The sequence below is a fragment of the Tursiops truncatus genome, chromosome 10 (assembly GCF_011762595.2).
Source record: "Tursiops truncatus isolate mTurTru1 chromosome 10, mTurTru1.mat.Y, whole genome shotgun sequence".
NCBI lineage: Eukaryota > Metazoa > Chordata > Mammalia > Artiodactyla > Delphinidae > Tursiops > Tursiops truncatus.
Window position 1 is genome coordinate 50,679,295 of NC_047043.1, and position 26,548 is coordinate 50,705,842.

Genomic DNA, 26,548 nt, shown 5'->3' on the forward strand with positions numbered 1-26,548 from the left:
GACAGCAGACATGGTTGAGGGAGAACTACAGGCTGGAGTGTTCTGTTTCAGTGCTTTCGGTGGTGTCCTGTGGGATGGAGGGTTAGGCCAAGATAATTTAAAAAAAAAAAAAAATGACCACTGACTTGGGTAGTAGGGTTGCGAGTATATCTATTAATTTTGGTTTAAAGTCTTCTGGAAATTAGAATATCAGTTCAGTAGGAGCTTCAGTGTTAACTCTTTCCTGCCTGAGTTTAGCTTTTTCATTTTCATTGGAGGATTCATCTTCACTGTTGCTTCTCAAACCTAAGTGTTCCTCAGAACCACTTGGAGAGCTTAACAGGGATCACTGGATCCACCCCTGGAGTTTCTGATTCACTGGGTCTCAGGGGAGGCCCAGGCATTTGCATTTCTAAGGATTTCCCGGGTGATGGTGATGCTGTTGGTTGAGGAACCACAGTTTGGGCACCACTGGTCTACATAATAAGTTTATATTACTCGTATAGTATTGTGGAATTCAGGGGGTTAGCAGCTTTCTTTTTTCCCCCCAGAAGCAATCTCACTTACCACACTGGTATATTTATATAAGAATCATCGGGTAAGGTTGTCTGTACCTGAGAATCATTTTTCTGAGTGTAGAGCCAAGGATGTGAATTTCACCTACAATCTTGGCCTATGTTGAGGTTAGGAGAACAGGAGGAAACCACAATTATTTTTGAACCCCTACTGTGTGCCAGCTGTACTTTGCTCTGTGTATTACTCATGCTGTTGTGTTTAACCTAAATGCTTATTCCCTGAAGAATGTAGGCGAGTTGCCTGTGGTGTCCAGTTAGCTAACTCGTGGTAGAGGTGGGGCAAGATGCCCACACACTGCACAGTGATAGCTAATCCAGGGGGGAACAAAAGAACCTTCAGGCTTGGCCCACAGACTTTACTGGCTCTGTTTTAAATGATTTTAATTATTATTAGTTTCTTTATTAACTTGGACCAAGAGCCCTGGATTCCTGGCACCAAGCGGACCAGCCATGATGCCTTTGTTCTGATTTGATTACCTGTCCTCCTTGCCAGTGAAAGGCAAGCCCTTTTCTTCTGAGCTGTCTTTCCCAACACATTTCAGGATCTTTAATGGTGGATACTCTCCGGAAGATTTTGGCAGGTGACCCATGAAATAGGTCAGCGTTTCCAAAGCAGTGTTCCGATTTGGTTCAGGGTAAAAGATAAGATAGAGGCTTAGCTAAAGCTTTAATTCTGAAAGAGGGTATTTGATTTACTGCGTTCGTTGAGAGCTCATTTTGATCCTGTGTAACAGGAATCACGGGCCGTGTGCACCACACAAATGCAGCTCGGGTTACAGGTTCCTTCTGTGGGTTAAACCCTACGCACTTGGGCAAGGTCAAGGACAATGGAAGGATATCAGTCCACGCTGAGTGAGCCCCCAGGCATATTGTCCCAGAGACCCGCCACTCCCAACCAACCACAAGTTCTTTGATTTGTTGAGAAAGGAAATGTAAGAGACAGGAAGAAATCCTGGGCCCTCTGGCAGCTTCCATGGGAATATTTTGTAGCAGGGGACATAGGGATGGGCTGATGCCTTAAAGGTTAAGAATTTATAGGAGGCAGGTAGATTTTTCTGATGAGTAATCTCTTTCACTTGTTTCGTATCACTGCAGAGTGCTGTTACTTATATGAATTTGAAAGTGCTCTGTGAAATAGCTGTTAGGAAAGGTGATTTTTATGCCCATTCTGTAGGCGGGGTGACTGGTCAGTGAACAGGAGTCATCTGTCCAGGTCCCACAGCTGATCAGTTGCAAACATGGGACACAAATGTACATCTTTTGCATCTTTTCTCTGATTCTGGTGCCCTTTTTATCTCACCATGTCAGGGAAGTACAGGGGGTGTGTGTGTGTGTGTGTGTGTGTGTGTGTGTGTGTGTGTGTGTGTGTGTGTGTGTGTGTGTGTGTGTGTGTGTGTGTGTGTGTGTGTGTGTGTGTGTGTGTGTGTGTGTGTGTGTGTGTGTGTGTGTGTGTGTGTGTGTGTGTGTGTGTGTGGAGGTGGATGGGGAAGAGGAGAAACAACAGGTCCAGAGAAGAAGGGTTTTCATTAAAATTTAGGTGGCCAGGCTCTGTATGAGAAGGGGGTCGAGAGCAGAAGTCCCTACCTAAGTAAGGCTAGTAACCCAAGGGGGAGTGGGGGGTCAGAGGTCTTACAAAGGCTGGTGCTTCTGGCTGGGACCACAGGGAGAAGAACATAATGTGTGTATGTGTATGAACATAATGAGCCTTGCCAATCAGGGACAAACAGAGCCATTGTATGTTGTCATCGGGGCTAATGGAATAGAATAAGTAACTGCTTTTTTGGAGGAGGTAGAATCTCCAGATGCCAGGGAACTAATAGGCAGGTAGAGTTTTGGTGATGAGTCCTTGCTATCCAGCCTGGATTACCAACCTGAAGAAGCCCCTTTGAAGAGGAAGGCAGGTTTCCCCCGGCCTTTGGGGTTATGAATAAGGAGGGAGAAGTGCTAAGCTCCAGGTTGTGTTCTGCTCTATGGGGAACGACTTTGTTGCCATTCAGATCAGCTTAAGCTGATGTTTTGGGTTATATGGCCGGTTTCAGATGCGGCCTGAAACAGTGGCTTAAGTGATGTCAGTGAGGCCCTCCCTGTTTTCCTCTGTTTCTCTGCTCTGCCTTCATTCACATGGGAGCCCCTTGGCAGGTCTAGGTTCTGCCCCTCACATTTGTAAAATGGTTGTAGCTGTTCCAGACCTTGCACTGTCACCCATACTTTTCAAGGAAAGACCCAATAGCTGTTGCAGAAGTATAAGGAAGCAACTGTTCCTCAGAAGCTCCAGCAAACATTGGCTCCTATTGTTTTATGTGCCCATTGGCTTGAACAACTTAAGGACCATCCATGGAGCAGGGGAGGGGCCCATTCCACCCAAATTGCATGGTAGAATGGGAAAGCAGTAGCTTTTGAAATGAAATTTAGAGGCACTTTTGCTAGAAAGAAGGGGAATGAAGGCTGGGTGGTAAATGACAGGTCTTGCATACCAGCCAAAGGGAGGAGGGAGTGAAATAGTGCCAGGTAGATTCCCTTGGGGAATTTTTTCAGTGAGGGAGTAACTCTTGCACACGTTAGTTAATAGGCTAGACTAAGCTGTAAGGAGAGACAATGATGTGACTTTTAAAGGACAAAGGGATTTTATTTCCCTCTCACGTAATAGTGGTCTAGCAGCTTTGCTTCACACCATTGTTCTTGGTCCCATCTTTCTTCATCATTTCTGTGCCATCTCCTAGATCTAGGTTGTCAACTAGCACAAAAGTAGGAAGGGAAAGTGTGGAGGAAGCAGCCAATGTTTTAAGTGCTCTGGGCCTTAAGTGGTGTGCACTGCTCCGTCTCGCATTCTGTTGATGAGAACTTGGTCCTTGGCCTTGTGTAACTGCAATGGCTGCTGAGAAATGCAGTCCTGAGTTAGGTGACCAGTGACCAGCTTGCAGCTCTGTGTTTATGGAGAAAGGGGAGAAGAAATTTTGTCAAGCAGTTGGCATCTCCATCACAACTCCCAAACTAGATTTCCTAGGAGGCTTATCCATTCTGAATGATGTTCCTGTGGCAGATAGCACTTCCTCAGGGAAGATTCTGCATCCAATTCCCTTCATTTTGGGAACCAGGAGTGCTTAATGGGAACTATGTCAGTTTCAGTTAGGTTCAGGTACATGCGACAGAAAACCTAAAATAGGGACTTCCGTGGCGGTCCAGTGGTTAAGACCCCACACTTCCACTGCACGGGGCGTGGGTTCGATCCATGGTTGGGGAACTAAGATCCCACATGCCATGCGGCACAGCCAAAAAATAAAAAAATTAAAAATAAATAAAGGAAAAAAAAAAAGAAAACCTAAAATAACAGTGACCTAAGCAAAGTAAACGTTTGTGCTTTTTTTCTCTTAGATAAAAGACGTTCATCACATCTTTTATTTATTTAATTTTGTTGCCCAACAGAACTTGATTGTAAATAAAAAAGAAATCTGTTATATACTTTTCAAAAAAAAAAAAAGACCACGTTTGTCGTAATGATGCATCATGATGTCAGGGACTCTGTTTTGCCATCTCAGCATTTGCTTTCCTCCTCATGGCCCAAGATGGCTGCCTGAATTCCAGCCATCTCTTCACATTCCCTCTGGGAAAAGGAGGAAGAAAGGCCTTCAAAGGCATTTCCTGGAAGTCACACGCAACACTTCCATTTACACCTTATTGGTCAGAACTTAGCCACACAGGGCACCTAGCTGCAAGGGAGATTAGAGATGTAGCCTTCTTTCCTGGCAGTTATGAGTCTCACCCTAAACTGGGGGTTCTCTTGCTGAGGAAGAAGGGGGAGAACAGACATTGGGCAACAACAGGCAGTCTCTGATAGAGACCACATGCCCCTGTGTCCTCACTTGGTGGCCTCACCTCTGCCTCTGGGTGTGTGTGTGTGTGTGTGTGTGTGTGTGTACGTGCCCACATTAAATTTTAAACCCCATCTTTGTACTTATCTGAAGGGAAGAAATCATCATAATAGCTGACATTTATTGAGTGCCTACCAGGTGCCAGACTCTGTTCTATGTCATTTATTCTTCACAACAGCGCTCTTAAAGTGCTTACATAGGAGAGCTTAGCATAGGACTGTTGACAGAGGCATGGGCGGAGTCAGGGGAACCAGAAGGACTCGGTGAAGTGTCCAGAGATTAGCAGCAGCAGGAAGCCATGGCCACCCCTGAAAGGGCAAGGGGACAGACCAGTGTCACTCCACCGGCCCCACCAGAGCTTAGAGACGTGGAAGAGGGGCTGCCTCAGACCAGGTCAGGAGGTGGAGCTGTAGAAGGAAGCCAGGCCAGCAGCCCTGCGAGCCGGGTAGGAGTAGCCCCAGGAGCAAGTCAACACCCTGCCTGTCTCTCCTCCCACCTTGGAGCCCCCGACAGTGCCCGCCTTGGGCTGAAGCCACCTGGAAGCCAGAGAGCAAGGGCGCCTGGGGAAACAGCCCACAGAGTGCAGCCTCCTGGGGAGACAGTGGGGCAAAGAATGGTGGAAATGGATGTGGGGGAGTGGGGTGGGGGTGGGTGGGAGAGCAACAGAGAACCACCCGCACAGGATGGTTATGACCGCCTTTTACAGGGAAGGGGACTGAGGTGGGGAGAGGGTAGGGCACTCGCCCAGCTGGTAAGCAGCAGAGGCAGGACCCTGCTGGCCTCAGATGCACGTCTGCACGTCCCGAGTGGGGAAGGCAGCGCAAACACAGCTCTGATTTGACTGTCAGTCTGCACAGCGGAGGCATCTGATGCCTGGTCAGCACGTGGAGAGATGTGTTTCTGACTGGGAGTGACCGTGTCCCCCTCGCCCTCACAGGTTGCTGTTGCGAACCTCAGCGAGGCCGTGCAGGACGCAGACCTGCTGGTGTTTGTCATCCCCCACCAGTTCATCCACCGAATCTGCGAAGAGATCACAGGGAGGGTGCCCAAGGACGCGCTGGGCATCACCCTCATCAAGGTGACGGGCCCTCGCTGCGCGCCGGTTACTGGGAACTTCCTTTCCTCTTTCACCTCTTGGAGATAAGGAGCTGAAGGGAAGTTATGGCTGGTTTGGATTTGTTTTTTTAAAGATGCCTGGAAGAGAATCAAAACCACGCCATCCACGAGCCTTGCTCCTCTCACATTTAGGAGGGGCTGCTTTCTATGTAGAGAGGGTTCTCAGGGGCAGGGGCGGGGGACGCGAGAGTGGGGTCCCCCAAAGAAAGAACCACCAGCTCTGGAAATCTTACCTGGTTTGCATTCGCTGGGAAATTAATCATCTTTACTTCCCACTCCTGGGTTTATTCCCAAAAGAGAGAGCTTTTAACCAGAAGTCCACAAACCACCCACAGTGGTCCACAGATAGAATTCAAGAGTTCATGGTCCTAAATGTGGGGGCGGAATTGCATTTTTATTCATTTTAACCTCTAACTGAAAGAAGCGTTTCCTTCGCTTATGAGTGAAGGCCACAGGCCAGAGTTTCAATGACAGTAGTACTAGCAGGACCTTGACCCTGTGATCAATAGAAATTACAGGTATTTTCGTATCACTTTACAGTGGCTTCAGATATCTCAAAGTATCATTTATGCTCATCACTACTTGGAAATTATGGTAATTATTATACCTGCCATGACATCTTTTTATAATTACATTGATAACATACGTATACTACTTTGTCACATTTTTTTTTTTAATATTTGATAACTATATTTCAGTATAATTGTCTTCCTGGGTAATCTTATGTATTTTGCTTTATGCATATGAAGTCTGAGAATGAGTCCATAAACTTCCCCAGGCTGCCAGGGGAAGAACCCTCTGTGAGAGAGTGTGTTCCATAGTGTTCATAGGTGAATGTTTATGAAAGCAAACAGTTCAATGTCAGTCATCAATAGACTGGACAGATGAATGGTAGAATACTACACAGTAGTAAATGGGAATGAACCAGAGCATTCATGCAGCCGTGTGGGTGAATCTCCAAAGTAATAATATAGCACAAAAGAGCACACAGGTGAGCAGTACAGTTTCATTTATAGGTTTTCAAAAATATACTGATATAACTTACTGTTTGTGGCAAAATGATCAAGAAAAGCAAGGGAACAGGGCATAAAGCATTCAGGATAGGGTTTCACCCTGGTAGGGACCAGGAAACACTAATAAGGAGGATGCACTTGGGGCGAGACACAGGGGACTTCAGTGGTGTCCTTCATGTTCTCGTTCTTAACCTGGGTGGTTACATTTTCATTTAATTTTACTCTTTAAATGGTACATACACAGTATGTCTGTTTACTGTTGTAAATAAGAGAGGTTTTTCAAGTTGCGTATGCCATTGGAAGTCTGAATCTAGGTGACCTATAAAGCAATGATCTCCTGCCTCTTGTCCTTGGTGGTTCGTTTTCCTCTAACTTGCTGACATCCTTGCAGGGCATAGACGAGGGTCCTGAGGGGCTGAAGCTCATTTCTGACATCATCCGAGAGAAGATGGGCATTGACATCAGCGTGTTGATGGGAGCCAACATTGCCAATGAGGTGGCCGCTGGGAAGTTCTGCGAGACCACCATCGGTGAGGGCCACCTGGGGAAGGGACATTGGGTGTCTTAAAAGGCACACTTTCCGTTTCTGGAATTTTCTATAGTGGACTCTTCCCTCCTGCCCTTAACATTCTTGGGGTGGACATTCAGTGGGGTGGGAATTTTATGTAGGAGGCCATTCTGTGGGACTGAAGCATTTCAGTAACCTCTGGAGTGAAAGTAAAGCCAAGGAGACCATGTTGACCTGCTGTGATCCAGTAATGCATTATCGAGGTTAAACACAAAAACACAAGGGTACTTGTACCAAGAAGCAGGTGGTTACATCCATGGTGGGGCCTTAGAAACCCAGCTTTTCCTTTTCTTTTTTTAAACAACAGGAATTTATTTCTTACAGTTCTGAAGGCTAGAAAGTCTAAGATTAAGGTTTAACCAACACTTTTCTATGATGAGGGCTCTCTTTCTGGCTTGCAGACAGCTGCCTTCTTACATGGGGGTGGGGGGGTGGGATCAGGGAAAGCAAGTTCTCTGGTACGTCTTATAAGGGAAACCCAGCTTTTCTTTACTCACAAATGCCAGGATCTGGATCCTCATTAGATTCCAAGGAGATCTAGAAATTAATGGGAATGATCCCCACTTTCAGGTGAATAAGCCCAAGGCCCGGAGAGTAAGTTACCAGCCCCAAGGTCACACAGCTAATATAGAACCCAGGCGTGAACTTGGGTCTCCTGTTTCTTGAAACAGAAAGCTCTTTCTACTCTTATACATTGGTGTTGTGAAAATTTTTGTTTCTTTTAAAAAGGGCTTTGGAATTCCCAAGTGCCCATATTATAGGACTCTTCAGAAGAGTAATACTGTTGGGTTTGCAGGTGCTTTGCTAAAGTGTATTTAAGTTTATCTACCACTCCAGAACTTACTTCCACCCTTGTCAAACACACCAGCAATGTGAATCATTTCTCCTTGGCAGCTTTGTTAAAGGAAGCTCTGTTGTACAGACATTATCTGATTACAGTGGAAAATAGAGATAATCAAAAGAAAACCATTTTTTAAAAATTTCTTTAAAATTTTTATTGGAGTATAGTTGATTTACAGTGTTGTGTTAGTTTCTGCTGTACGGCAAAGTGAATCAGTTATACGTACCCATATATCTACTCTTTTTTAGATTCTTTTCCCATATACGTAATTACAGAGTATTGAGTAGAGTTCCCAGTGCTCTGTATGTAGGCCCTTATTAGTTATCTATTTTATATGTAGTAGTGTGCATATGTCAATCCCAAACTCCTAATTTATCCCTCCCCCTGCTTTTCCCCATGGTACCCATAAGTTTGTTTTCTATGTCTGTGACTATTTCTGTTTTGTAAATAAGTTCATTCATACCACTTTTTCTAGGTTCTACATATAAGCAGTATCAGATGATATTTGTCTTTCTCTGACTTACAAGAACCATTTTTAATTTCATTTAAATTTCATTATTTTTGTCTATTTGTGGCAAACTACTTACGGCTGTAGTTGTTATATACTCTTTTATAATTGTTTCATTTACTTCTATCAGCATACATCTTCATAGTTGCGTAGCATTCTGTTGACAATCCATTTATCTGGGCACTTAAAAAATTTTTTTTGAGGGGGGAGAAACAGTAATTTTGGAGAGGAGAGATATCACAAATAGTAAAAGGAGGAAAACAAAATGACCTATAATAACATTACCCAGGTTGATATTTACAAGAGCAATGTAGTCACAGGTAAGAAAATTCAAATAGTACAAGGAGGTATAAATTAGAATTAAGATTGTAATTTCCCACCTATTCCCTCTTCCCAAAGAGAATCACTGTTAGCAGTTCCTATGTATCCTTCTAGAAAAAAAATTTTCATATGTATGCTAGTCTGTATATAGGTTTTATTCTTTCATAGTTAGTTCTTTTATTCATCTATGCTTTTAATGTAGCCTGTCAAATTGTTGTGTAATTACTTTTATTTCTCAAAAATAATTGTTAACTAGTTGTTCCAGCTCAATCGTATTTGCCAGTAATCAATTTGCTAATCAGTTGGTTAGGATTGACTGGTTACACCAGTCATTCCATAGGGTTGAGACTTCTCCAATCCTTGATTCAAAACTGTAGATTTGAGGGACTTCCCTGGTGGTCCAGTGGTGAAGAATCCGCCTTCCAATGCAGGGGATGCGGGTTCGATCCCTGGTTGGGGAACTAAGATCCCACATGCCGGGGGCAACTAAGCCCATGTGCCACAACTACTGAGCTCACGCCTCAACGAGAGAGCCTGTGTGCCACAAACTACAGAGCCCACGTTCCCTGGAGCCCGCGCACCACAACTAGAGAGAGAAAACCTGCACACCATAACTAGAAAGAAGCCTGTGAGCCACAACGAAGAGCCCATGCTGCAATGAAAGATCCCACATGCCACAACTAAGACCTGAAGCAGCCAAAAAAAAAACCTGTAGATTTTAGCTAGGATTTTTACATGCCTCTTGGCCTTGTTTCTCCCAGTTGGGTGCATTAGACTTTTTTGGTGTGTAACACAGACAAATGCACAGAAGTTACATCTCTTCCTCTGGCTTCTGTTTACCCAGTGCTTCTACTGCCTTCTCTGTGGGTTTGTCCATGGCTGGTAAGAGTGACCTGAATTAAATTAAATTAACTGTTGAAAGTAAGATAGAACAGGAAAGTGATATTTTAAAATTTTTCTTATTTTATCTGAATTTAATTGTGAGGAAATATCAGACAAGCCCAAAGGAAGGGACATTGGTACAAAACAACTGGTCCACACTCCTGAAAAATGTCAGTGTCATAGAAGATATTGAAAGGCTAAAGGAGAAGTCTAGAGAGACCTGACCACTAAGTGCAGTGCAGGATCCTGGGCTGGATCCTGGTTGCCATAAAGGCAACACTGGGGTAATGGGGGAGATTTGAATATGGGTTGTAGTCATATAATTGTGTCAAGGTTGAATTTTCCGGATTTGATTGTTGTGCTGTGGTTATCCAGGTCTCCTTTCTTGATGGCATTAGCAGCCAACTCATTTTTAATTATGACAGATTCAGGAATCTTAGTCCACTTGAGTCTCCTGTGGAGGAGGAGGAAGATGGCATTGTTTTCAGTGTCTGGTAAAAATACTAACGAGCATGGGGAACTGCGGCACCCCCTCGTGGTGAGAAATCCCTTCCTCCTTGGGACTGACTTCACAGAGTCCGAGACTTCCACTCAACCCACAAATATTGTTCAAGTCTGTTATGTATCAGTCATGATGCGAAATGTCAAGGATTCATAAGCCCCTTCTATGCAGAAGGAGCTTCTAGGTACACAAACAATAGGGAATTACAGACTGAGATGAGTGTTTTGAAGGAGTCTTATTAAATAGGTTGATTATCTCCAAAACTTGGTGTGGAAGAGAAGTGGAATTTTCCTGTCTTTTGGTTCATATTGAGTTTGGGGAGCCCTTCCATGTGGCTGATGGGCCTTTCCAGTTCTGGACCACATGCCATGGGTCCCTGCTTGCTGCATCACTGCTCATGACTGGTAATAATGATACGGTCAGTGCTTTCTTATCCATGATTTAAAACAATAAAAAATCTAAAAATTTAAAAGGTACATTTGATAATCCCATTTGCAGCAACATGAATGGACCTAGAGATTATCATACTAAGTGAAGTGAGTCGGACAAAGACAAATATCGTTTGATATCACTTATATGTGGAGTCTAAAATATGATACAAATGAACTTATTTACAAAACAGAAACAGACTCACAGACATAGAAAACAGTGGTTACCAAAGAGGAAAAGGGGTGGGGTTGGGATTAGCAGATATAAACTACTATATATAAAATAGATAAGCAACAAGGTCCTACTGTATAGCCCAGGGAACTATATTCAATATATAATATATTCCATATCCTATAATAAACCATAATGGAAAAGAATAAAAATAAATAAAAGGTGAATTTGAGAAAATGTAAGATTGCTGTAAATCAAGCTCACCGATCTAATGGACACCATGTGTAATTTGCAGCCACAGAGGTACCAGCAGATGCCACCTTGTATCAGTGGCAAATGGAGAACAGTCTTCTCCCTGCCATGTGTCAGGTTACTCACAGCTGCTGATGGTTGGATTAAAGTGGCTCGAGTGGGAGGAGTGAGGGCCTGTCTGTAATGCTTGTGAGCCTCCCTCGTGTCAGAGGCACCAGGCAGTGGCCGTGGCGGTGAGGACAGAGGAAAAAGACAGGAATAACATCACAATGTGAGACCGGGGCTGGTTTGCCCAACCCAGGTGAAGAAACGGTGCTGCTGGTCTGGAGGACTGTTTAAAAAAGGAAGAGGACAGTTTGCTCAAGCGGACATACTTCTAATATTTGGACAGAGGAGAACTCAGCTAAATGAAATCATAGCAATTCCTGTAGAATAGAAAATGTGTTTCTTTTTTTGTTGTTGTCTATTTTGGGGCCGCACAGCACGGCACGCGGGATCTTAGTTCCCCGACTAGGGATCGAACCCGTAACCCCTGCATTGGAAGCATGGATTCTTAACCACTGGATCACCAGGGAGGTCCTGAAAATGTGTTTCTAAGTATCGGGTGTAAGTATTTTAAATATTTTATTATATGATGGCAAATTTCCTTAAACCAAACAGAAGTAGGGAGAACAGTATCATGACACCACTGCCCATCTTTAGTGATGATTAACTGCTGGCTGGCCATATTTCACCTGTTTCCCACCCTCTTTCCACTCTCCCCTGGATCATTTTGACATTATATTACTTCTGGGTGTAATTTTGATTGTTGACAATCCTCTTTTTTTCCTGCATTGGAAGACTATAGTTCTGATTGTGATGTTTGTTGCTTGTTTATCTTCTCTTTTCCCACCCCTGAGAGGAACATAGTGTAGAGAGGGAGTGCGGGCCCTGGAGCCAGAGCACCTAGGTTAGAATTGGGGTTCTACCTCCTACCAGCTGTGTGACCTAGGGCAACTTGGTAAACCTCTCTGGGCCTCCTGTCTGTCAATGGGGCAAATCAGTCATAGGCATGTAAGTATCAGCTATCTTATTATTATTATTATATAGACCTTTGTGTGATCGTTGTGAGCCTAGGCTGTTTTCACACCTGATTCCTATTTAACCTCAGCCAGTCCTGAGTGCCATAGTGTTTTACTCATGAGGCTAGAGGAGGTTAAATCAGAGGTTTGCCAACTTGTCTGCCCATTGGAGTCACCTGGGGAGCTTCAGAAATTAGTGATGCCTGCTCCACCCCAGAGCTTGTAATTTAATGGGTCTGGGGTTTGGCCAGACTTTGGTGTTTTTAAAGATCCTGGGTGATTGTAATGTGAAAACAAGCTTGGGAATAGGCTTGAGAACCTCGAGGCAGGAAGGGCCAAAGTGCCATAGTCCCCAGGCTCTGTGTGGAGATCATCACGTGGGAGCTAGGTCTTGGCTGGTGAATTTTATCATCCTGATTTCTGGAGCCCTCCCAGAGCAGAGCGCCACGCTGCATCCCACCAACCAGAGCAGATCTCACATCAGGCTCTATGTGTAAAGTTTTATTTTTGCTTTGAACTGAAAGTCGCTAACCAAAAAAATAAGGTGAAAAGTACTGATCCTCTGTGTCATTCTAAGCACGGTCCCAAGGGAGGGGATACAACGGGGAACAAAAATGAGGACCCTTTGAATGCATTTCCGTCTTCCACAATTATCAGGAACATGTTTGTTGATGTTGTATCAGTTCTCTTGTTGCCATAGTGATGCTAAGTAACAAACAATCCCAGATTCTCAGTGGCATCCAAAATAAGCACAGCTAACACGTGGGTTAGCTGTGGGTCCGCTGGAGGCTGGCGGATCAAAGCTGGGGTCGTTCTGCTCCTTTGTCTCATCTTCCTGTAGAGTCCAGCGGGCCAGCCAGGATGTATTCTCACAGTGAAGGCAGAGGGACAAGGGAACCAGCCCTACTGCTGCACAAATAGGCTTCAGGCCTCCACTGTGTCAGGTCTATTAATGTCCCACTGACCAAAGCCAGTCACATGACTAAGCCCAAGGTCAAGGGGTGGGGAAATCTGTCCCACCCTCTGTGAGTCCAGGCACATCCTCTGGTCAAGCCAAATGCTGGTAGAAAGGGATGTACTTTCCTCCCCTGGAAGGAGCTTATAAGTGTGTATGGTAGCAAAAAGTTGCAACAGTTTTAGATATCAAATAATAGAAAGATGCTTAGATAAAATATAATGCATGGATGCAGTAAACTACAAAGCAGCCATTTAAAGTAAAGTAGAAAGTGTATGATGTCACTGAAAATTATTCCTGCCATAAACGGGGGAAAGCAGATTATGAAATCACATATGTTCTCAATTTTGAGAAAAACTATGTATATTCCTATTTCAGTAAGTTAAAGATGTATGCCAAATTGTTAATGATCCTGTGGTGGGATTGTGGAATATTTTAATTTTCTATTTCTAGTCCTATGACTCTTCAAAATTTCCTATCAGGAAAATATGTTATTTTTGTAATCAGAAAAACGTCATTTTAAACTGTGTTAGATGCAAAAATTAAGATGAGAGGCTGTTACTAATTTCCTTTTTTCTAACCTTTCAATAGGCAGCAAGGTAATAGAGAACGGCCTTCTCTTCAAAGAACTTCTGCAGACTCCAAATTTTCGAATTACGGTGGTGGATGATGCAGACACGGTTGAACTGTGCGGTGCTCTGAAGGTAAAGCAGCCTTGATATTTCTGCTCACAGGAGGAGTGATCACAGAGGGCCACTGCTAGCATCATTGCAGCCAGTCCTGAAGAATGGCCTCTGTGTTCTGTGCACGTACTTCTGGGGAGAATAGTGAATCGGCAGCCTTGTTTATCACTTCCTGCTTTGCCCCAGCCTTTCCTTGGCGGTTAGATTTCCTCTCCCACTCATGGTTGGCTTTTATTTGTAAATCTGGGAGAAGCGTGGGTGTTTGTTCTTTGGGAAATTGACAGCACTAACATTTGGAAAGCCAGGGACTACTTTGATTGTGGAGTCTTACCTGGGAGTGAAGTATTCTATTAATTTATACATTTCTCCTACTTACTGTCTTGAGCAGGAAGAGGAACTTGGCCCCTCTGAATGATGCTACTCTACTGGTTTGATGGTGTGGTTGGTTGGTTGTTTTTAAAGGAAAAAAACCAATCTGCTGCTGACAGGTCTTTCTAAGAACAGCTTTATCTTTGCCTGTAAAGGGAAAAGATCAGATTAAAGAACCAGCTTCTATTGGCTAGTGGCTTGGGAGGGTCAAGGGAAGTTTCCGCACTTGGTCTTGGGCTCCTGGCTTGTTCCCCTCTGCCTTTAAAAGTCGTGGTCGGGGTCCCTCTATCCTGACTATGGGGAACAGCCCACGGGAAGCTGGGCTGCATCTTCTCATCCTTCTCCCCTTGGAATCAAAGCTGCCTTCGCTGCCATCTCAAAAAAAAAAGGGGGGGGGGAAGTAAAGAGCTTCCATGTGAATGGATAACCCCTTTGAGTCACTTTTGAGTAATTTCTTTTGTAGCAGAAGCGGCCTTTCAGGAATTTGAGCACCTAGGGCAGGAAATTAAGTAATCTGGCATTCGCCTCACTTTGTCAGGTGAAAATTGCAAAGATCAAAAGAATGCAGGGGAGACCAGTCCAAAGAGTGCCTTCCCATGCTTTCTCCAAAGTGTACACCTTTTTTCCTGGTCAGAATTGAAAACCACTTTGTAGAATTTAATATCGTGTGTGTATGTGTGGTCACGTCTCCATACAATGAGAATTTTAAAAATTGAAGCCAATGAAAGACTTGGGCTCCCAGGCAGTCCATCTTTTGGGCCTCTCACTGTTGTGGCCTCTCCTGTTGTGGAGCACAGGCTCCGGACGCGCAGGCTCAGCGGCCGTGGCTCACAGGCCCAGCCGCTCCGCGGCATGTGGGATCTCCCCGGACTGGGGCACGAACCCGTGTCCCCTGCATTGGCAGGCGGACTCTCAACCACTGCGCCACCAGGGAAGCCCCAGTCCGTCTTTCTGAATGCTGGTGGGGGATTCTCACATTGCACATGGCCTGCTATACACTTAAGATGCTGGCTTTGGCTGTGTTGTTTATTTTTGTTGGTTGAGATTTTTATGTGTTTTTAATAGTCCTTCATTAAACTAATGACAACTCGCCAGCAGTGGCACCATGAAGGCCTAATTGCTCAGCATGGTCTGTGTGCTCCAAAGCTCTCTTGAAGTGACTGGGTTATTTTCGGTGGTGGATGGGGAAGCTGTGAGAACCCGCCCAGAACAAAGGAACAGGGGGAGAAGAAAGATTCTAGATTGAGGGCTCTGGAGAAGTTTCTGCTGATGGGACCACATGCTGGTCCTGTGTCTGAACTGAGCATGGCTTTTCATGTCTGTTGGCAGGAAGCCTCCTGCTACCCATGATAGAGTGGTTCGTGGGGGGCAGAGGCAGATGGGGGTTGAGGACCATTTAGCATCCTTCCCCTGGCTTTCCTTTAAAACAGGATCAGTTACCATCACTGCTGCTGGCTTGCATCAGAGCTGGGAGTTTTGAAAACTGAGAAACAGGTGCTTTGGCAGTAATTGAGTCTAACCATCCCATTGGACAGATAAGGAGATAAGAGAGCCAAAGAGTAAATGACTCAACCGGCTGTATAAAAAAATTAAATTAAATTAAATTAAAAAAAAATAAAGAGTAAATGACTCAAACATAGCAGATATTAGCACGGTCAGAATGTGATCATGGATTTTAAGATTCAGTCCGGTGTCTTTTGTTACTCTGGACGACCTGACTTTTCTGGTTGGTGTCCAGGCAAGTTGAATGAAATGAAGCCCTCCCTTGCTAGAGCCTGCCCAACCACGGCAAATGGGCGTGTGTTTCTTTGATTATGTAATTAATCATTTTGTTGTTTTCTTCCTGATTATAAAAGGTAGTTTCACACAACAGAGAGGTGTAGAGAAGAAAGTGAAAATGACTGATAGACAGTCTCTACATCCTGAGATAATCACTATTAATGTTTGTTGTCTCCCCTGCCAGTCTTTTTAGCAAGCACACATTTGTTAGGTCCCCTTTTTAAAACAAAAACTGGATCTTACTGTTCAAGCAGTTTGTTTTACTTTTAAAAAAAAATTATTTTATTGAAGTATAGTTGATTTACAATGTTGTGTTAATTTCTGCTGTACGACAAAGTGATTCAGTTACACACGTATATGCATTCTTTTTTGTTTTTTTCCACATTAACAACCTTTAGTAATCTCCACACTAAAAATATTTTTGAAGTACACTTTTTTTGTGCTCAAAAACATGAGGGCATTTGACTTACCAAAAAAAGGGGAAAAAAAGGAGGAAGAAAGATAACAGCTCCTTACAAGGATAAAAGAAAAAGAAAATTCAAAATGCAAAATCATGTTGTACCAGTGCATCTTACTGCTTCAGAATGTCCTTCACCTCTTAGCTAAATTAATCTCTTAATCACTACGGGAGTATTCCTTTTTAAATATCAACTTTATTTAGGCATAATTCGTGTATATTAAACTGCACCCAGTTAAATATATAATGCAGTTGGGTGTATATACCCTGAAAATCATCACCACAATACAGAACATTTCCATCACCCCAAACAATTCCGTATGTCTTTTTTTGGTAAATTTATTTATATATTTTTGGCTACGTTGGGTCTTTGTTACTACACGTGGGCTTTCTCTAGTTGCCGCGAACGGGGGCTTCTCATTGCAGTGGCTTCTCTTGTTGCAGAGCATGGGCTCTAGGCACATGGGCTTCAGTAGTTGTGGCACGCAGGCTCAGTAGTTGTGGCTCGTGGGCTCTAGAGCACAGGCTCAGTAGTTGTGGCACACGGGCTTAGTTGCTCCGCGGCATGTGCGATCTTCCCAGATAAGGGCTTACCTGTGTCCCGTGCATTGGCAGGCAGATTCTTAACCACAGCGCCACCAGGGAAGCCCACGTATATGTCTTTTTGTAGTTCACCCCTCTCCTCCAAGCCAGCAGCCACTGATCTGCTTTTGTACACTATAGAATTTTTATAATGGAGTTGTGCAATATGTACTCTTCTGTGTCTGGCTTCTTTCACTAGCAGTGAATTTTTGTTTTAATGTAAAGTTTAAGAGGTACTTCATATAGAAAAGTACAGAAACCATAACTGTACAGCTCAACCTATGTTTTTTTTATTTATTTAATTAATTTATTTTTGGCTGCATTGGGTCTTCGTTGCTGCATGAGGGCTTTCTCTAGTTGTGGAGCGTGGAGGGTACTCTTCATTGTGGTGTGCAGGCTTATTGCGGTGGCTTCTCTTGTTGTGGAGCACGGGCTCTAGGCACGCGAGCTTCAGTAGTTGTGGCACGCAGGCTCAGTAATTGTGGTGCGCGGGCTAAGTAGTGGCACACGGGCTCAGTTGCTCCGCGGCATGTGGGATCTTCCCGGACCAGGGCTCGAACCCTGTCCCCTGCATTGGCAGGCAGATTCTTAACCACTGCGTCACCAGGGAAGTCCTCAACCTATGTTATTTTTAATAAATACTTTATCAGGATTAAGTTTCATTAACAGAGACCCAAAATAATAGTGGCTGGGACTTCTCTGGTGGTATAGTGGTTGGGAATCCACCTGCCAATGCAAGGGACACAGGTTCGAGCCCTGGTCTGGAAGATCCCACGTGCCGCAGAGCAACTAAGCCCTTGCACCACTACTGAGCCTGCGCGTCACAATTACTGAAGCCCACGCCTAGAGCCCACGCTCCACAACAAGAGAAGCCACCACAATTAGTCCGCACACCGCAACAAGGAGTAGCCCCCACTCACCGTAACTAGAGAAAGCCTATGTGCAGCAACAAAGACCCAACACGGCCAAAAATAAAAAATAAATAAATTTATATAAATAAATAAATAATAAAACCTGTGCACTAAAACCAGATTTAGTTTCATAAACAATTTTAAAAAAAATTAGTGGCTAAGCAAGGTAGAAGTTTATCTCTTTCTTGTGTAAAAATCCTGAATCCATATGACAACTCCATTCCACCGAATTCTCAGGGACCCAGGCTCCTTCCAGCTCACGAGGTATGGCTCTTGTACTTGTATTCCAAGATGGTGACCAGAGCTCCAACCATCACATCTGCCTTCCAGGCAGCAGCGTGAAAAAAAGGATAAAGGGCATGTGGCAGCTGTCTTTTAAGGCAGGTTCTGGGAGTCACAGTGTAACACTTTGGCTTCATCTTAATGGGCAGTACTTAATTGTGTGACTATACCTGCTGCAGGGGAGGTTGGTACATTTCCCCCTCTCTCTGGGTAGCCATATACTTGCATGAAAATCAGGAACTCTAGGACTCAGGAAGAAAAGGAGAGTAGATTGGGAGATACACCCATTACCTGTGCCACAGAGGCTCGGCATTCTTTGTAGGGTTGTGTGTGGTGAGGCTCACCACCCTAATTGCTGGGCGTGTAGGTTTCCTCCAGGGCTTTGGCTGTGATGAATGTACTGTGGGCCACAGCCTGGTGCCCCGTCTCAGCCAGGGCCACATGTGGCTGTGTGCGTTTACATGCAAATTAATTAAAACTTTTTTAAAAAATTCAAAATTCAGTTTCTGAGTCACAGTAGCCCCATTTCAGAGACTCAGTAGCCCCATTAGTCTTAAGTGAGTCTCAGCAGCTAGTGGCTACTCTGTTGGACGAGCAGATAGCAAACATTTACGTCATCGCAGAAACTTCTGCTGGACAACACTGCTCTCGCTAAGGCAGCTTCTCATCAGGGTGTGCAGCCTGGTGGGCTGAGCGTGGGCTTGACTTTGGGCCTCCTAGACATCTCAGCCAAGGTGGCCTTACACAGTACCCAACCTGCAAACCATACGTGGTACCTCGACGTAGTTAGCCTACACTTTTCAGGTTTCCGCGAGGCGAGGTCAGATGCACTCGGAGGTGGCCTCAAGAAGAGTCAGGCGGGTTGTTGGACTTACAGAAAATACTGACTTGGTTTTCAGCAGGGCCATTCTCCCTAGGTGGTGAGACTGTTGGCATAAACTGCGGGTCACATGGGCTGCTCCTCCAGTTTTGTAGTCTTTTTGTGGGTGGGTGGGAGCGAAAGAAACTGAGCCCTATCCAACCCGCCCCGATTCAGGATTGCAGAGACCGCACTTCGCGGAGGATGATTGCCTCTGAGTATTGCTATCACCCGGGAAATGGGCAGGGGCTTAAGGACGCCTGTCTTCTGAAAATCATGGTATTTTTAGCTCTGTTTAAAATAGTGAATAAATTTTCACTATTCACATGAATAGTTTAAAGCAGATTTAAATGCCCAGCGGATAGTGATAAATTTCACAGCTGAGCGACCTCAGAGGACATCTGTTCGGGTGCTATTCAGACATGATCTGACCAGCTCAGTGTGTTTATTTTTCTTTTGACAGTGATGAGTGGTAGGTGAGAGAGTGAGGATTTCAGGATGCATCATATGGTGATTAAACAGGGCCTAGGGTCCCCTTAGAAGGGAGGGGTTGACTCTGCAGTGGCCCCTTCTCCCCGTGGTGGGGAGGCCAGACATCCAGGGGAAACTGGGAGGTGGTCCCAACCTGTGTGCCCCTGGGCCACGGGCACCCTCCTCTGCCTTTTCTCTGAGCGCAGTGACATAGAAGGTTAGAAGCACGCGTTGGAGCTCAGGGCTCGTGCATTACAGCTCCTGCTTGGATGTTTCCAGTGACTGAGAGCGCACTCCCTTTGCTTCGGTCTTTTCCGTTGGGTGGGGTCAACTCTTCTTGTTAGAAAGTTCTTGTCTTGCTGAGCTGGCCCCTCTGTGCCTTCCACTCACCGGCCTGGAGCAGCCTTGCGTGATCTGCTCCCTGGAGAGAACTAGGAAGCTGGGCTGCCAGGGCTCGAAACCCAGCTCTCCTGATCCTGACTGTACAACCTTGGGTGTGCTACTTACCCAGGTGCCTGAGTTTCCTTGCCCCTCACTGTGTGTAGTAACAGGACCTGCCTTGTAGGAACGTTGTGAAGATTAAATCAGTTAATAATATATGAAGCACTTAGAAACAGTTCAATAAGGTTAACTTTTTTTTTTAACATCTTTATTGGAGTATAATAGCTTTACAACGGTGTGTTGGTTTCTGCTGTATAACAAAGTGAATCAACTATACATATACATATGTTCCCATATCCCCTCCCTCTTGCGCCTCCCTCCCACCCTTCCTATCCCACCCCTCTAGGTGGTCACAAAGCACCGAGCTGATCTCCCTGTCCTATGCGGCTGCTTCCCACTAGCTATCTGTTTTATATTTGGTAGTGTATATATGTCCATGCCGCTCTCTCACTTCGTCCCAGCTTACCCTTCCCCCTCCCCGTATCAATAAGGTTAACTTTTGCTGTTATTTTTATTATTCTTTCCCATAAATCTTTTCTCCTCCTAGGCCTCCTGCTTTTGCCTCCTGAGCCTCCATGCAGGCCCAAGAGGCAGTCCTCTTTGATATCTGGTTGCAGAGGTCTCAGGAAGGTCTCTTGGACCCGGAGAGGGGTGGGAGTGGCCAGGCCACATTTGCCATACCATGGAAGCAGCAGGGGACAGGGAACCGTGGGCCCGTGGAGCCAGGCACCGGGGGCGTGTCCCATGTGCATCACTTATCAGCCGGGCGTTCTTGGCAAGCCGTTGACCCTCGCTGAGCCAGCCAGGGGGACAGGCACACACTTGCCGGGGTTGCCATGAGAATTTGGATGAGACCGTGTGTGCAGTGGCCTGGTGGGCTCACTGTAGGCGCTTCGTAAATAATCCGTAGGAGCCCCTTGTTGAAGGGACGTCCGTGTTATGTCCCATCCAGTCTGTAGACGTTGGCTGGGGTTGGTTTGTCAAGTGACCTCCAGAGTGGGTCACGTTGTGAGGAGAGGGGGGCACAGGGACACAGCCCAGGAGGCATCAGAGAGCCATTTCCACAATCTAACCATTTGGAAGCTAGGCCTTGGCATGTTGCCATGGTAACTTCGATAAAACCATTTGGTGGGCTCACCAACAGTTGGCTTCGTGGTCTCTGTGGTCAGTCTCTCTGCACATCCTTAGGTGTCTCTCTGTTGCCCCAGGGCTGTCCCACTGTCTGCAGTCCCCTGGGACTGCAGTTCAGGCCACAACTGATCCAGATTCCCTGGAGGGATGTCACCAGCAGAAGAGCCTTGAGAGATCTCGTCCAAGCCCTGAATTTAACAACCAAGGCCAAGAAGGCTCAGACAGGTGGAGTGATTATCCCAAGGTCACACAGCGACAAGGCAGACTGAGAACCAGAAGCCCACTGGCTGTCATGCGTGTGCCCCTCGTACCTCCCTATGCACTTCCTCGGTTTGGCTGCTATGCCAGGAGGGGTGACTGGGCCTGTTTGGGCCCAGCCTTGGGTGTTCTCTCGCTCCTGGTCTCTGCACAGTGTCCCATCTAAAAGGTCCGGCTGTTCCATCCCAACTCAGCAGCTCTGGGGCAGAGCCGCAGAATGGATCCCAGTCCGCCCGTCAGCATCTCTCCAGCTCCTTCACTCTGCCTGTCCCCTCTCCTCTGCACGTCATGCTGCCAGATGCCAAGCGCACCCAGCCAGGAATCGCCCTCCCCCCATCCCTGTGCACACGCAGCAGGTGCTTGGGGCTGGTGGTTGCCGTCAGGGAGCTGCTGAGGCCTACAGTCTGCATTGCCTGTGTGGTGGGAAGGACTGGAGAAGCTCACAGGTACAGGCAGAGGTGGTACCTTATGAAAACATGCTCCCGGGTCAGGAGGCTGGATTCCTCAGCTCTGCCTGCAGCTGTAGGAGCCGGGGTCTGCGTGGATCCTGGCCTTTGCAGAGGAATAGCCAGAACCAGAGTAAGGCCTGATGTGATTGCTGAGGAAGGGAAGGTTCCTTTAGGGCCCCTGCCTTCAGCTCCCTCGTTCAGCTTTCTTCATCTACTGCCACCCAGGGAGCCAGGAGAGGGTCCTGCTCTGTCGGAAGCCCACCGAAGCTTCTAGAGGACTCACGGGAACTTTTTCATCTGAAGTGGCCGCGTCCTGTCAGGGAGAGCCTGGCCACATCAGTGCTGTGTTTGATCTGTCTTATAAAAAACTGCATATCAACCAGAGAAGACATTTTTCCTCCCCGGGTCATTCCATTTTCTATCTTATCCCTCAGATTTTATAGTCCTGAATGTTTTTAAAAATGTTCTGTCTTTAATTAATTTTGAAAAATTAGGGGGAGTGAGGAAGAAATGCACTTATTTTAGCTTATTTCTCATTGTTACTCACTGGCTTCATAGTTTAAGGTCTTAAGGCACAAATCCATATATAGGCATCAGGTATTATGGCAAAATGCTTGTGTGGTTAGACAGAGGCAGAATACTTGCATTTTTTCCTGCATTGAGTGCTCTTGGAGAGGGAGCTGGTAACATGGAAAGAGCTGGCAACCTGAGGGTTGACTGGCGTCCCAAACAAGTCCACCCCTCCCCCCACCGCCACCCCCTGTCACCTCCACTCAGGCACTACTTGGCATATATGATTGTCTGGTTTTACATAGGATTTGAGACCCAGTTCAGATGCCACTTCCTCCATGTAGGCTTCCCTGCTTTGAAATGAAGCTTCTCTGCACAATCTCATCCTTCTGTCTCCTGATGTGCTTTTCTGTGTCTTTTCCCAGTGATATTGTCAACTGCTTGAGGACACCCTGTGTCTAATTCTACCTTTGCAGCCCCCTGCCCCCTGAGGGCACCCTCAGCCCCTCCAGGGTCCAGCGGGGCTTCCCACAGTGCACGCTCAGTACACATGGGTTGAAATGAGACCCAACCTTCAGTACCTCTTACGGAATATCGCTTTCTGCTGAGCATCATTGTGATTTCTGCACAGGTTTTATTTTCCTGCTAAGTCGGGGGTGACGAACTTTTTCCAGAAGAGCTCGTTAGAAAATGTGGGCTTTGCAGACCTTAAAGGTCTCTGCACAACTACTCAGATCTGTTGACAGCACACAGGCAACCACAGACAGTATGTAACTGAACGGGAGTTCCTGGTTTCCAGTACAACGTTACTTATAACACTTGGCCCTGATTTGCTGACCCCCGAACTAGGTTATCAGCTTCTGAAGAGGCAAGTCTGTGTCTGATCTGCCTGGTGTGCAGCAAAGAGCCACGCAACAACCCAGCGCTTCAGAAATGCTCATTTAGGGATTATTAAATTTGTTTATTTATTTACTTACTTATTTTTGGCTGAGTTGGGTCTTTGTTGCAGTGCGCGGGCTTCTCATTGCGGTGGCTTCTCTTGTTGCGGGTCATGGGCTCTAGAGCACAGGCTCAACAGTTGTGGCGCACGGGTTTAGTTGCTCCACAGCATGTGGGATCTTCCCAGACCAGAGATCAAACCCGTGTCCCCTGCATTGGCAGGTGGATTCTTAACCACTGTGCCACCAGGGAAATCCCAGGGATTATTAAATGAAACAAAAGGCAGAAACTTGATTTGCACGTATGCATTCATCATCACGCAGCAATTCTGACCCAGGTACGCTCCCAACAGAAGTGCCTACTCACGGCCACCAGAGGTCATGTACCAGGTGTCATAGCAGAGCCATTTGTAATGGCTCCAAACTGGAAACTACCCCTATGCCAATCAACAGAACAGATAAATTGCAGTATATTTGCATAATGGAATATAACGTAACAATGAAAATAAATGCGTTATGTGTAAAAATACGGCTGAAGCTCACAAACGTGATGTCAAATTGAGACAGAGAAGATAGACACGAAGGATTACACCCTGTATGATTCTATTCATATAAAGTTTAAGGACAAGGAAAGTAAACCTGTGCCATTAGAAGTCAGGAGAGAGGTTACCTTTGGTGCAGGGGTGACCAGGAGAAAGTCAGAGGGGGCTTCCTGGGGCACTGGTTACGTTCTACTCCTTGATCAGGGAGCTGGTTACACAGGTGTGTCTGGTTTGTGAAAATTCATCAAGCTGTGCACTTATGATTTGACTACTTTTCTGTGAATGTTATAGTTGAATAAAGCCTTTGATTTATTCAACTATAAAAGAAAAAAAAGAGGGAGGGAAAAAAATAAAATAAAAACACCTATTGTAAATAAAAAAGAAAAAAAAAACCGTTTGTTCAAACAGTATTTGACCAGAGACTACCATCCACCGTTCCCATTCTGGCTGATGCCACCCTCTGAGCACAGGTGTAGGCTCTTTGCCCTGTGAATGGGAATATGGGAGCCTGGTCCCTTCTTTCTACTCTCTCTCACGGGTACAAAAGCAGAACCCCGGGTCGTGGGACTTCCCTAGTGGTTCAGTGGTTAAGACTCTGAGCTCCCAATGCAGGGGGCCTGGGTTCAATCCCTGGTCGGGGAACTAGATCCCGCATGCTGGAACTAAAAGATCCCGCACGCAGCAACGAAGATCCCGCATGCTGCAGCTAAGACCCGGCACAGCCAAATAAATAAATAAATGTTAAAAAAAAAAAAAAAAAAAAAAAGAACCCTGGGTCATGTGGGACCCAGGGGAGCCAGTGTCCCTCCTTCCCTGCATTCTCTCCCCCAGCGGGCGTGTGACGGCATCCCTGGGCTTCTTGTCTCCTTTGTAGAACATCGTGGCCGTGGGAGCTGGGTTCTGCGACGGCCTCCGCTGTGGCGACAACACCAAAGCCGCTGTCATCCGCCTGGGGCTCATGGAAATGATCGCCTTTGCCAGGATCTTCTGCAAGGGCCAGGTGTCCACGGCCACCTTCCTGGAGAGCTGCGGCGTGGCTGATCTGATCACCACCTGCTATGGGGGCCGGAACCGCAGGGTGGCCGAGGCCTTTGCCAGGACCGGAAAGGTAGCCCCCGGTGTGGGATCCCAGTCTGGGGAGAGCCGCTGACCTGTGGGTGGAGGCTGTGTGTGCTGGGCTTGTCCTGCTAACCCCCATCTGCCTTTGCTTAAAAGTGCTTCAGTCCTACGCCCTCTGCCTTGTATGTCGTTATCTTTTCTTGGCTTGCAGCTCTCCTCCCCTACTCTGCTCTTAAAATAAGTGATGCTCTAGATTTTACAGGAGATTGTTTTCATCCTTTGTTTTTAAGACCATCGAAGAATTGGAGAAGGAGATGCTGAATGGGCAGAAGCTGCAAGGACCTCAGACTTCGGCCGAGGTGTACCGCATACTCAAACAGAAGGGGCTGCTCGACAAGTAAGTGTCCCATTGTCCATGAGGCCAGGGGAGCGGCCATCATCCCCCTGCCTTGCTCACGACCCCCAGCCTGGTCAGCACATGAGCACAGGCACTTGATGAGTGTGTGCAGAAAGTTACTGGGTTAGTTCCGTCCTTTGTGTGATGTGAGGGTCTATGGCAGGAAACATCTGCCTACCCTGAAAATGAGCATTTACACAAAACACGAAACGAGGGAGGAAGGCTCAGCGCTGTAGGGCACAGTACAAAATAGGAAGTTTGAGATTCTGGCTTGTCCTGCGGGGTGTTTGGTAAGATCTACATGACATACATTTTAAATTTTAAAAAAAGATTACTTTGTCCTTTTAATAAAAAGATACAGCCTTGTTAATGAAATGTCAAACAATTCAGAAAAGAAGGAAGGACAAGTTCCCCCCAGGACTCCAGCACTAGAGATGCCCTGTTTAAGCTGTGATGAGCAGCCCTGTAGTCTCCCCACCCATCCTCTGCTGCCTGTCCAGGCGGGTCACGTGTTAGAGGTGGCTTGGATCAGCTTGCCGTGCTGCGGGATGGAGGGGGGAAGCCCGGTAGTCCCGCAGAAGCTGCCCAGCGTCCGAGGCTGCCCCGCGTCCGAGGCTGCCCCAACCCTTCCTCTTGTCGATTTGCTAAGCCTGTCTTTGTAATCACGATGCTACCACACCACCCAGTAAATGCTTGTGTGGCACATCCTGGGCGTCCTTAACGCTCCCGTAATAGTCTGGAGAGGTGGGTGCCTGGGAGAGTGGGGAGCTGGTCCCCAGCGTGCACTTCTCTGCACCGGGAGGTGGGTCACGGGTCTGCCATCAGCTCCCTTACCCTCTACAGGTCAGTCTAGATGCTGCTGGTCCCAAGCACCTGCATCTTAACCCCGCCGCCTGCATCCAGCTCTCCCCCTTGTTCGCCGTCCAGTTCCCTATTGGAAGTTAAAAATGAGGGGCAACAGAGCATTTGTCTTCCTTCCTTAATTTGCATTTGATTTTTTTGAAACGGCGTTCAATGCCAGCCGGGCAGAGAGGGGAGTCATAAACAAGCGTCGGAGGAGGGGAACTACCTTTTAATCATGATTAAAAGGAAAATACCCATGACATGCATGGTTTTCCTTACCTATTTAACAGCAGACACTGATGGGTTTGTGTGTGATTGGGACTACTTTAATGACCGTTAAGTCTTTATCAGGAATTTTTGTTTTAAGTCTTAAAAAAAATACCTGGGTGTTTGATGATGGTGAGTCTCTCCCAATCACAGTTTTAAAGTGGCATCTGTGTGCAACCAAGGTAGAGTCCTAGGATCCCACAGTAGTACACAGATAGGATAGGGTCCTGTCCTTTGATAGGATTCTATGAGTTGACACACTGGCCGGTGTGAGTCTG

At 46.2% G+C, this 26,548-nt stretch overlaps 1 protein-coding gene across 3 annotated transcripts in view; it reads left to right on the top strand.

Moving 5' to 3' along the window:
• GPD1L (glycerol-3-phosphate dehydrogenase 1 like) overlaps nt 1-26,548 on the top strand; it is a 64,201-nt gene that overhangs the window by 21,251 nt on the left and 16,402 nt on the right. For all 3 annotated transcript variants that reach the window (XM_033864523.2, XM_033864525.2, XM_019946930.3), the window contains exons 3-7: nt 5,361-5,501; nt 6,944-7,082; nt 13,634-13,746; nt 24,579-24,812; nt 25,054-25,160. In XM_033864523.2, the coding sequence (XP_033720414.1) occupies nt 5,361-5,501; nt 6,944-7,082; nt 13,634-13,746; nt 24,579-24,812; nt 25,054-25,160 (734 nt within the window). The remainder of the gene's footprint in view (nt 1-5,360; nt 5,502-6,943; nt 7,083-13,633; nt 13,747-24,578; nt 24,813-25,053; nt 25,161-26,548) is intronic.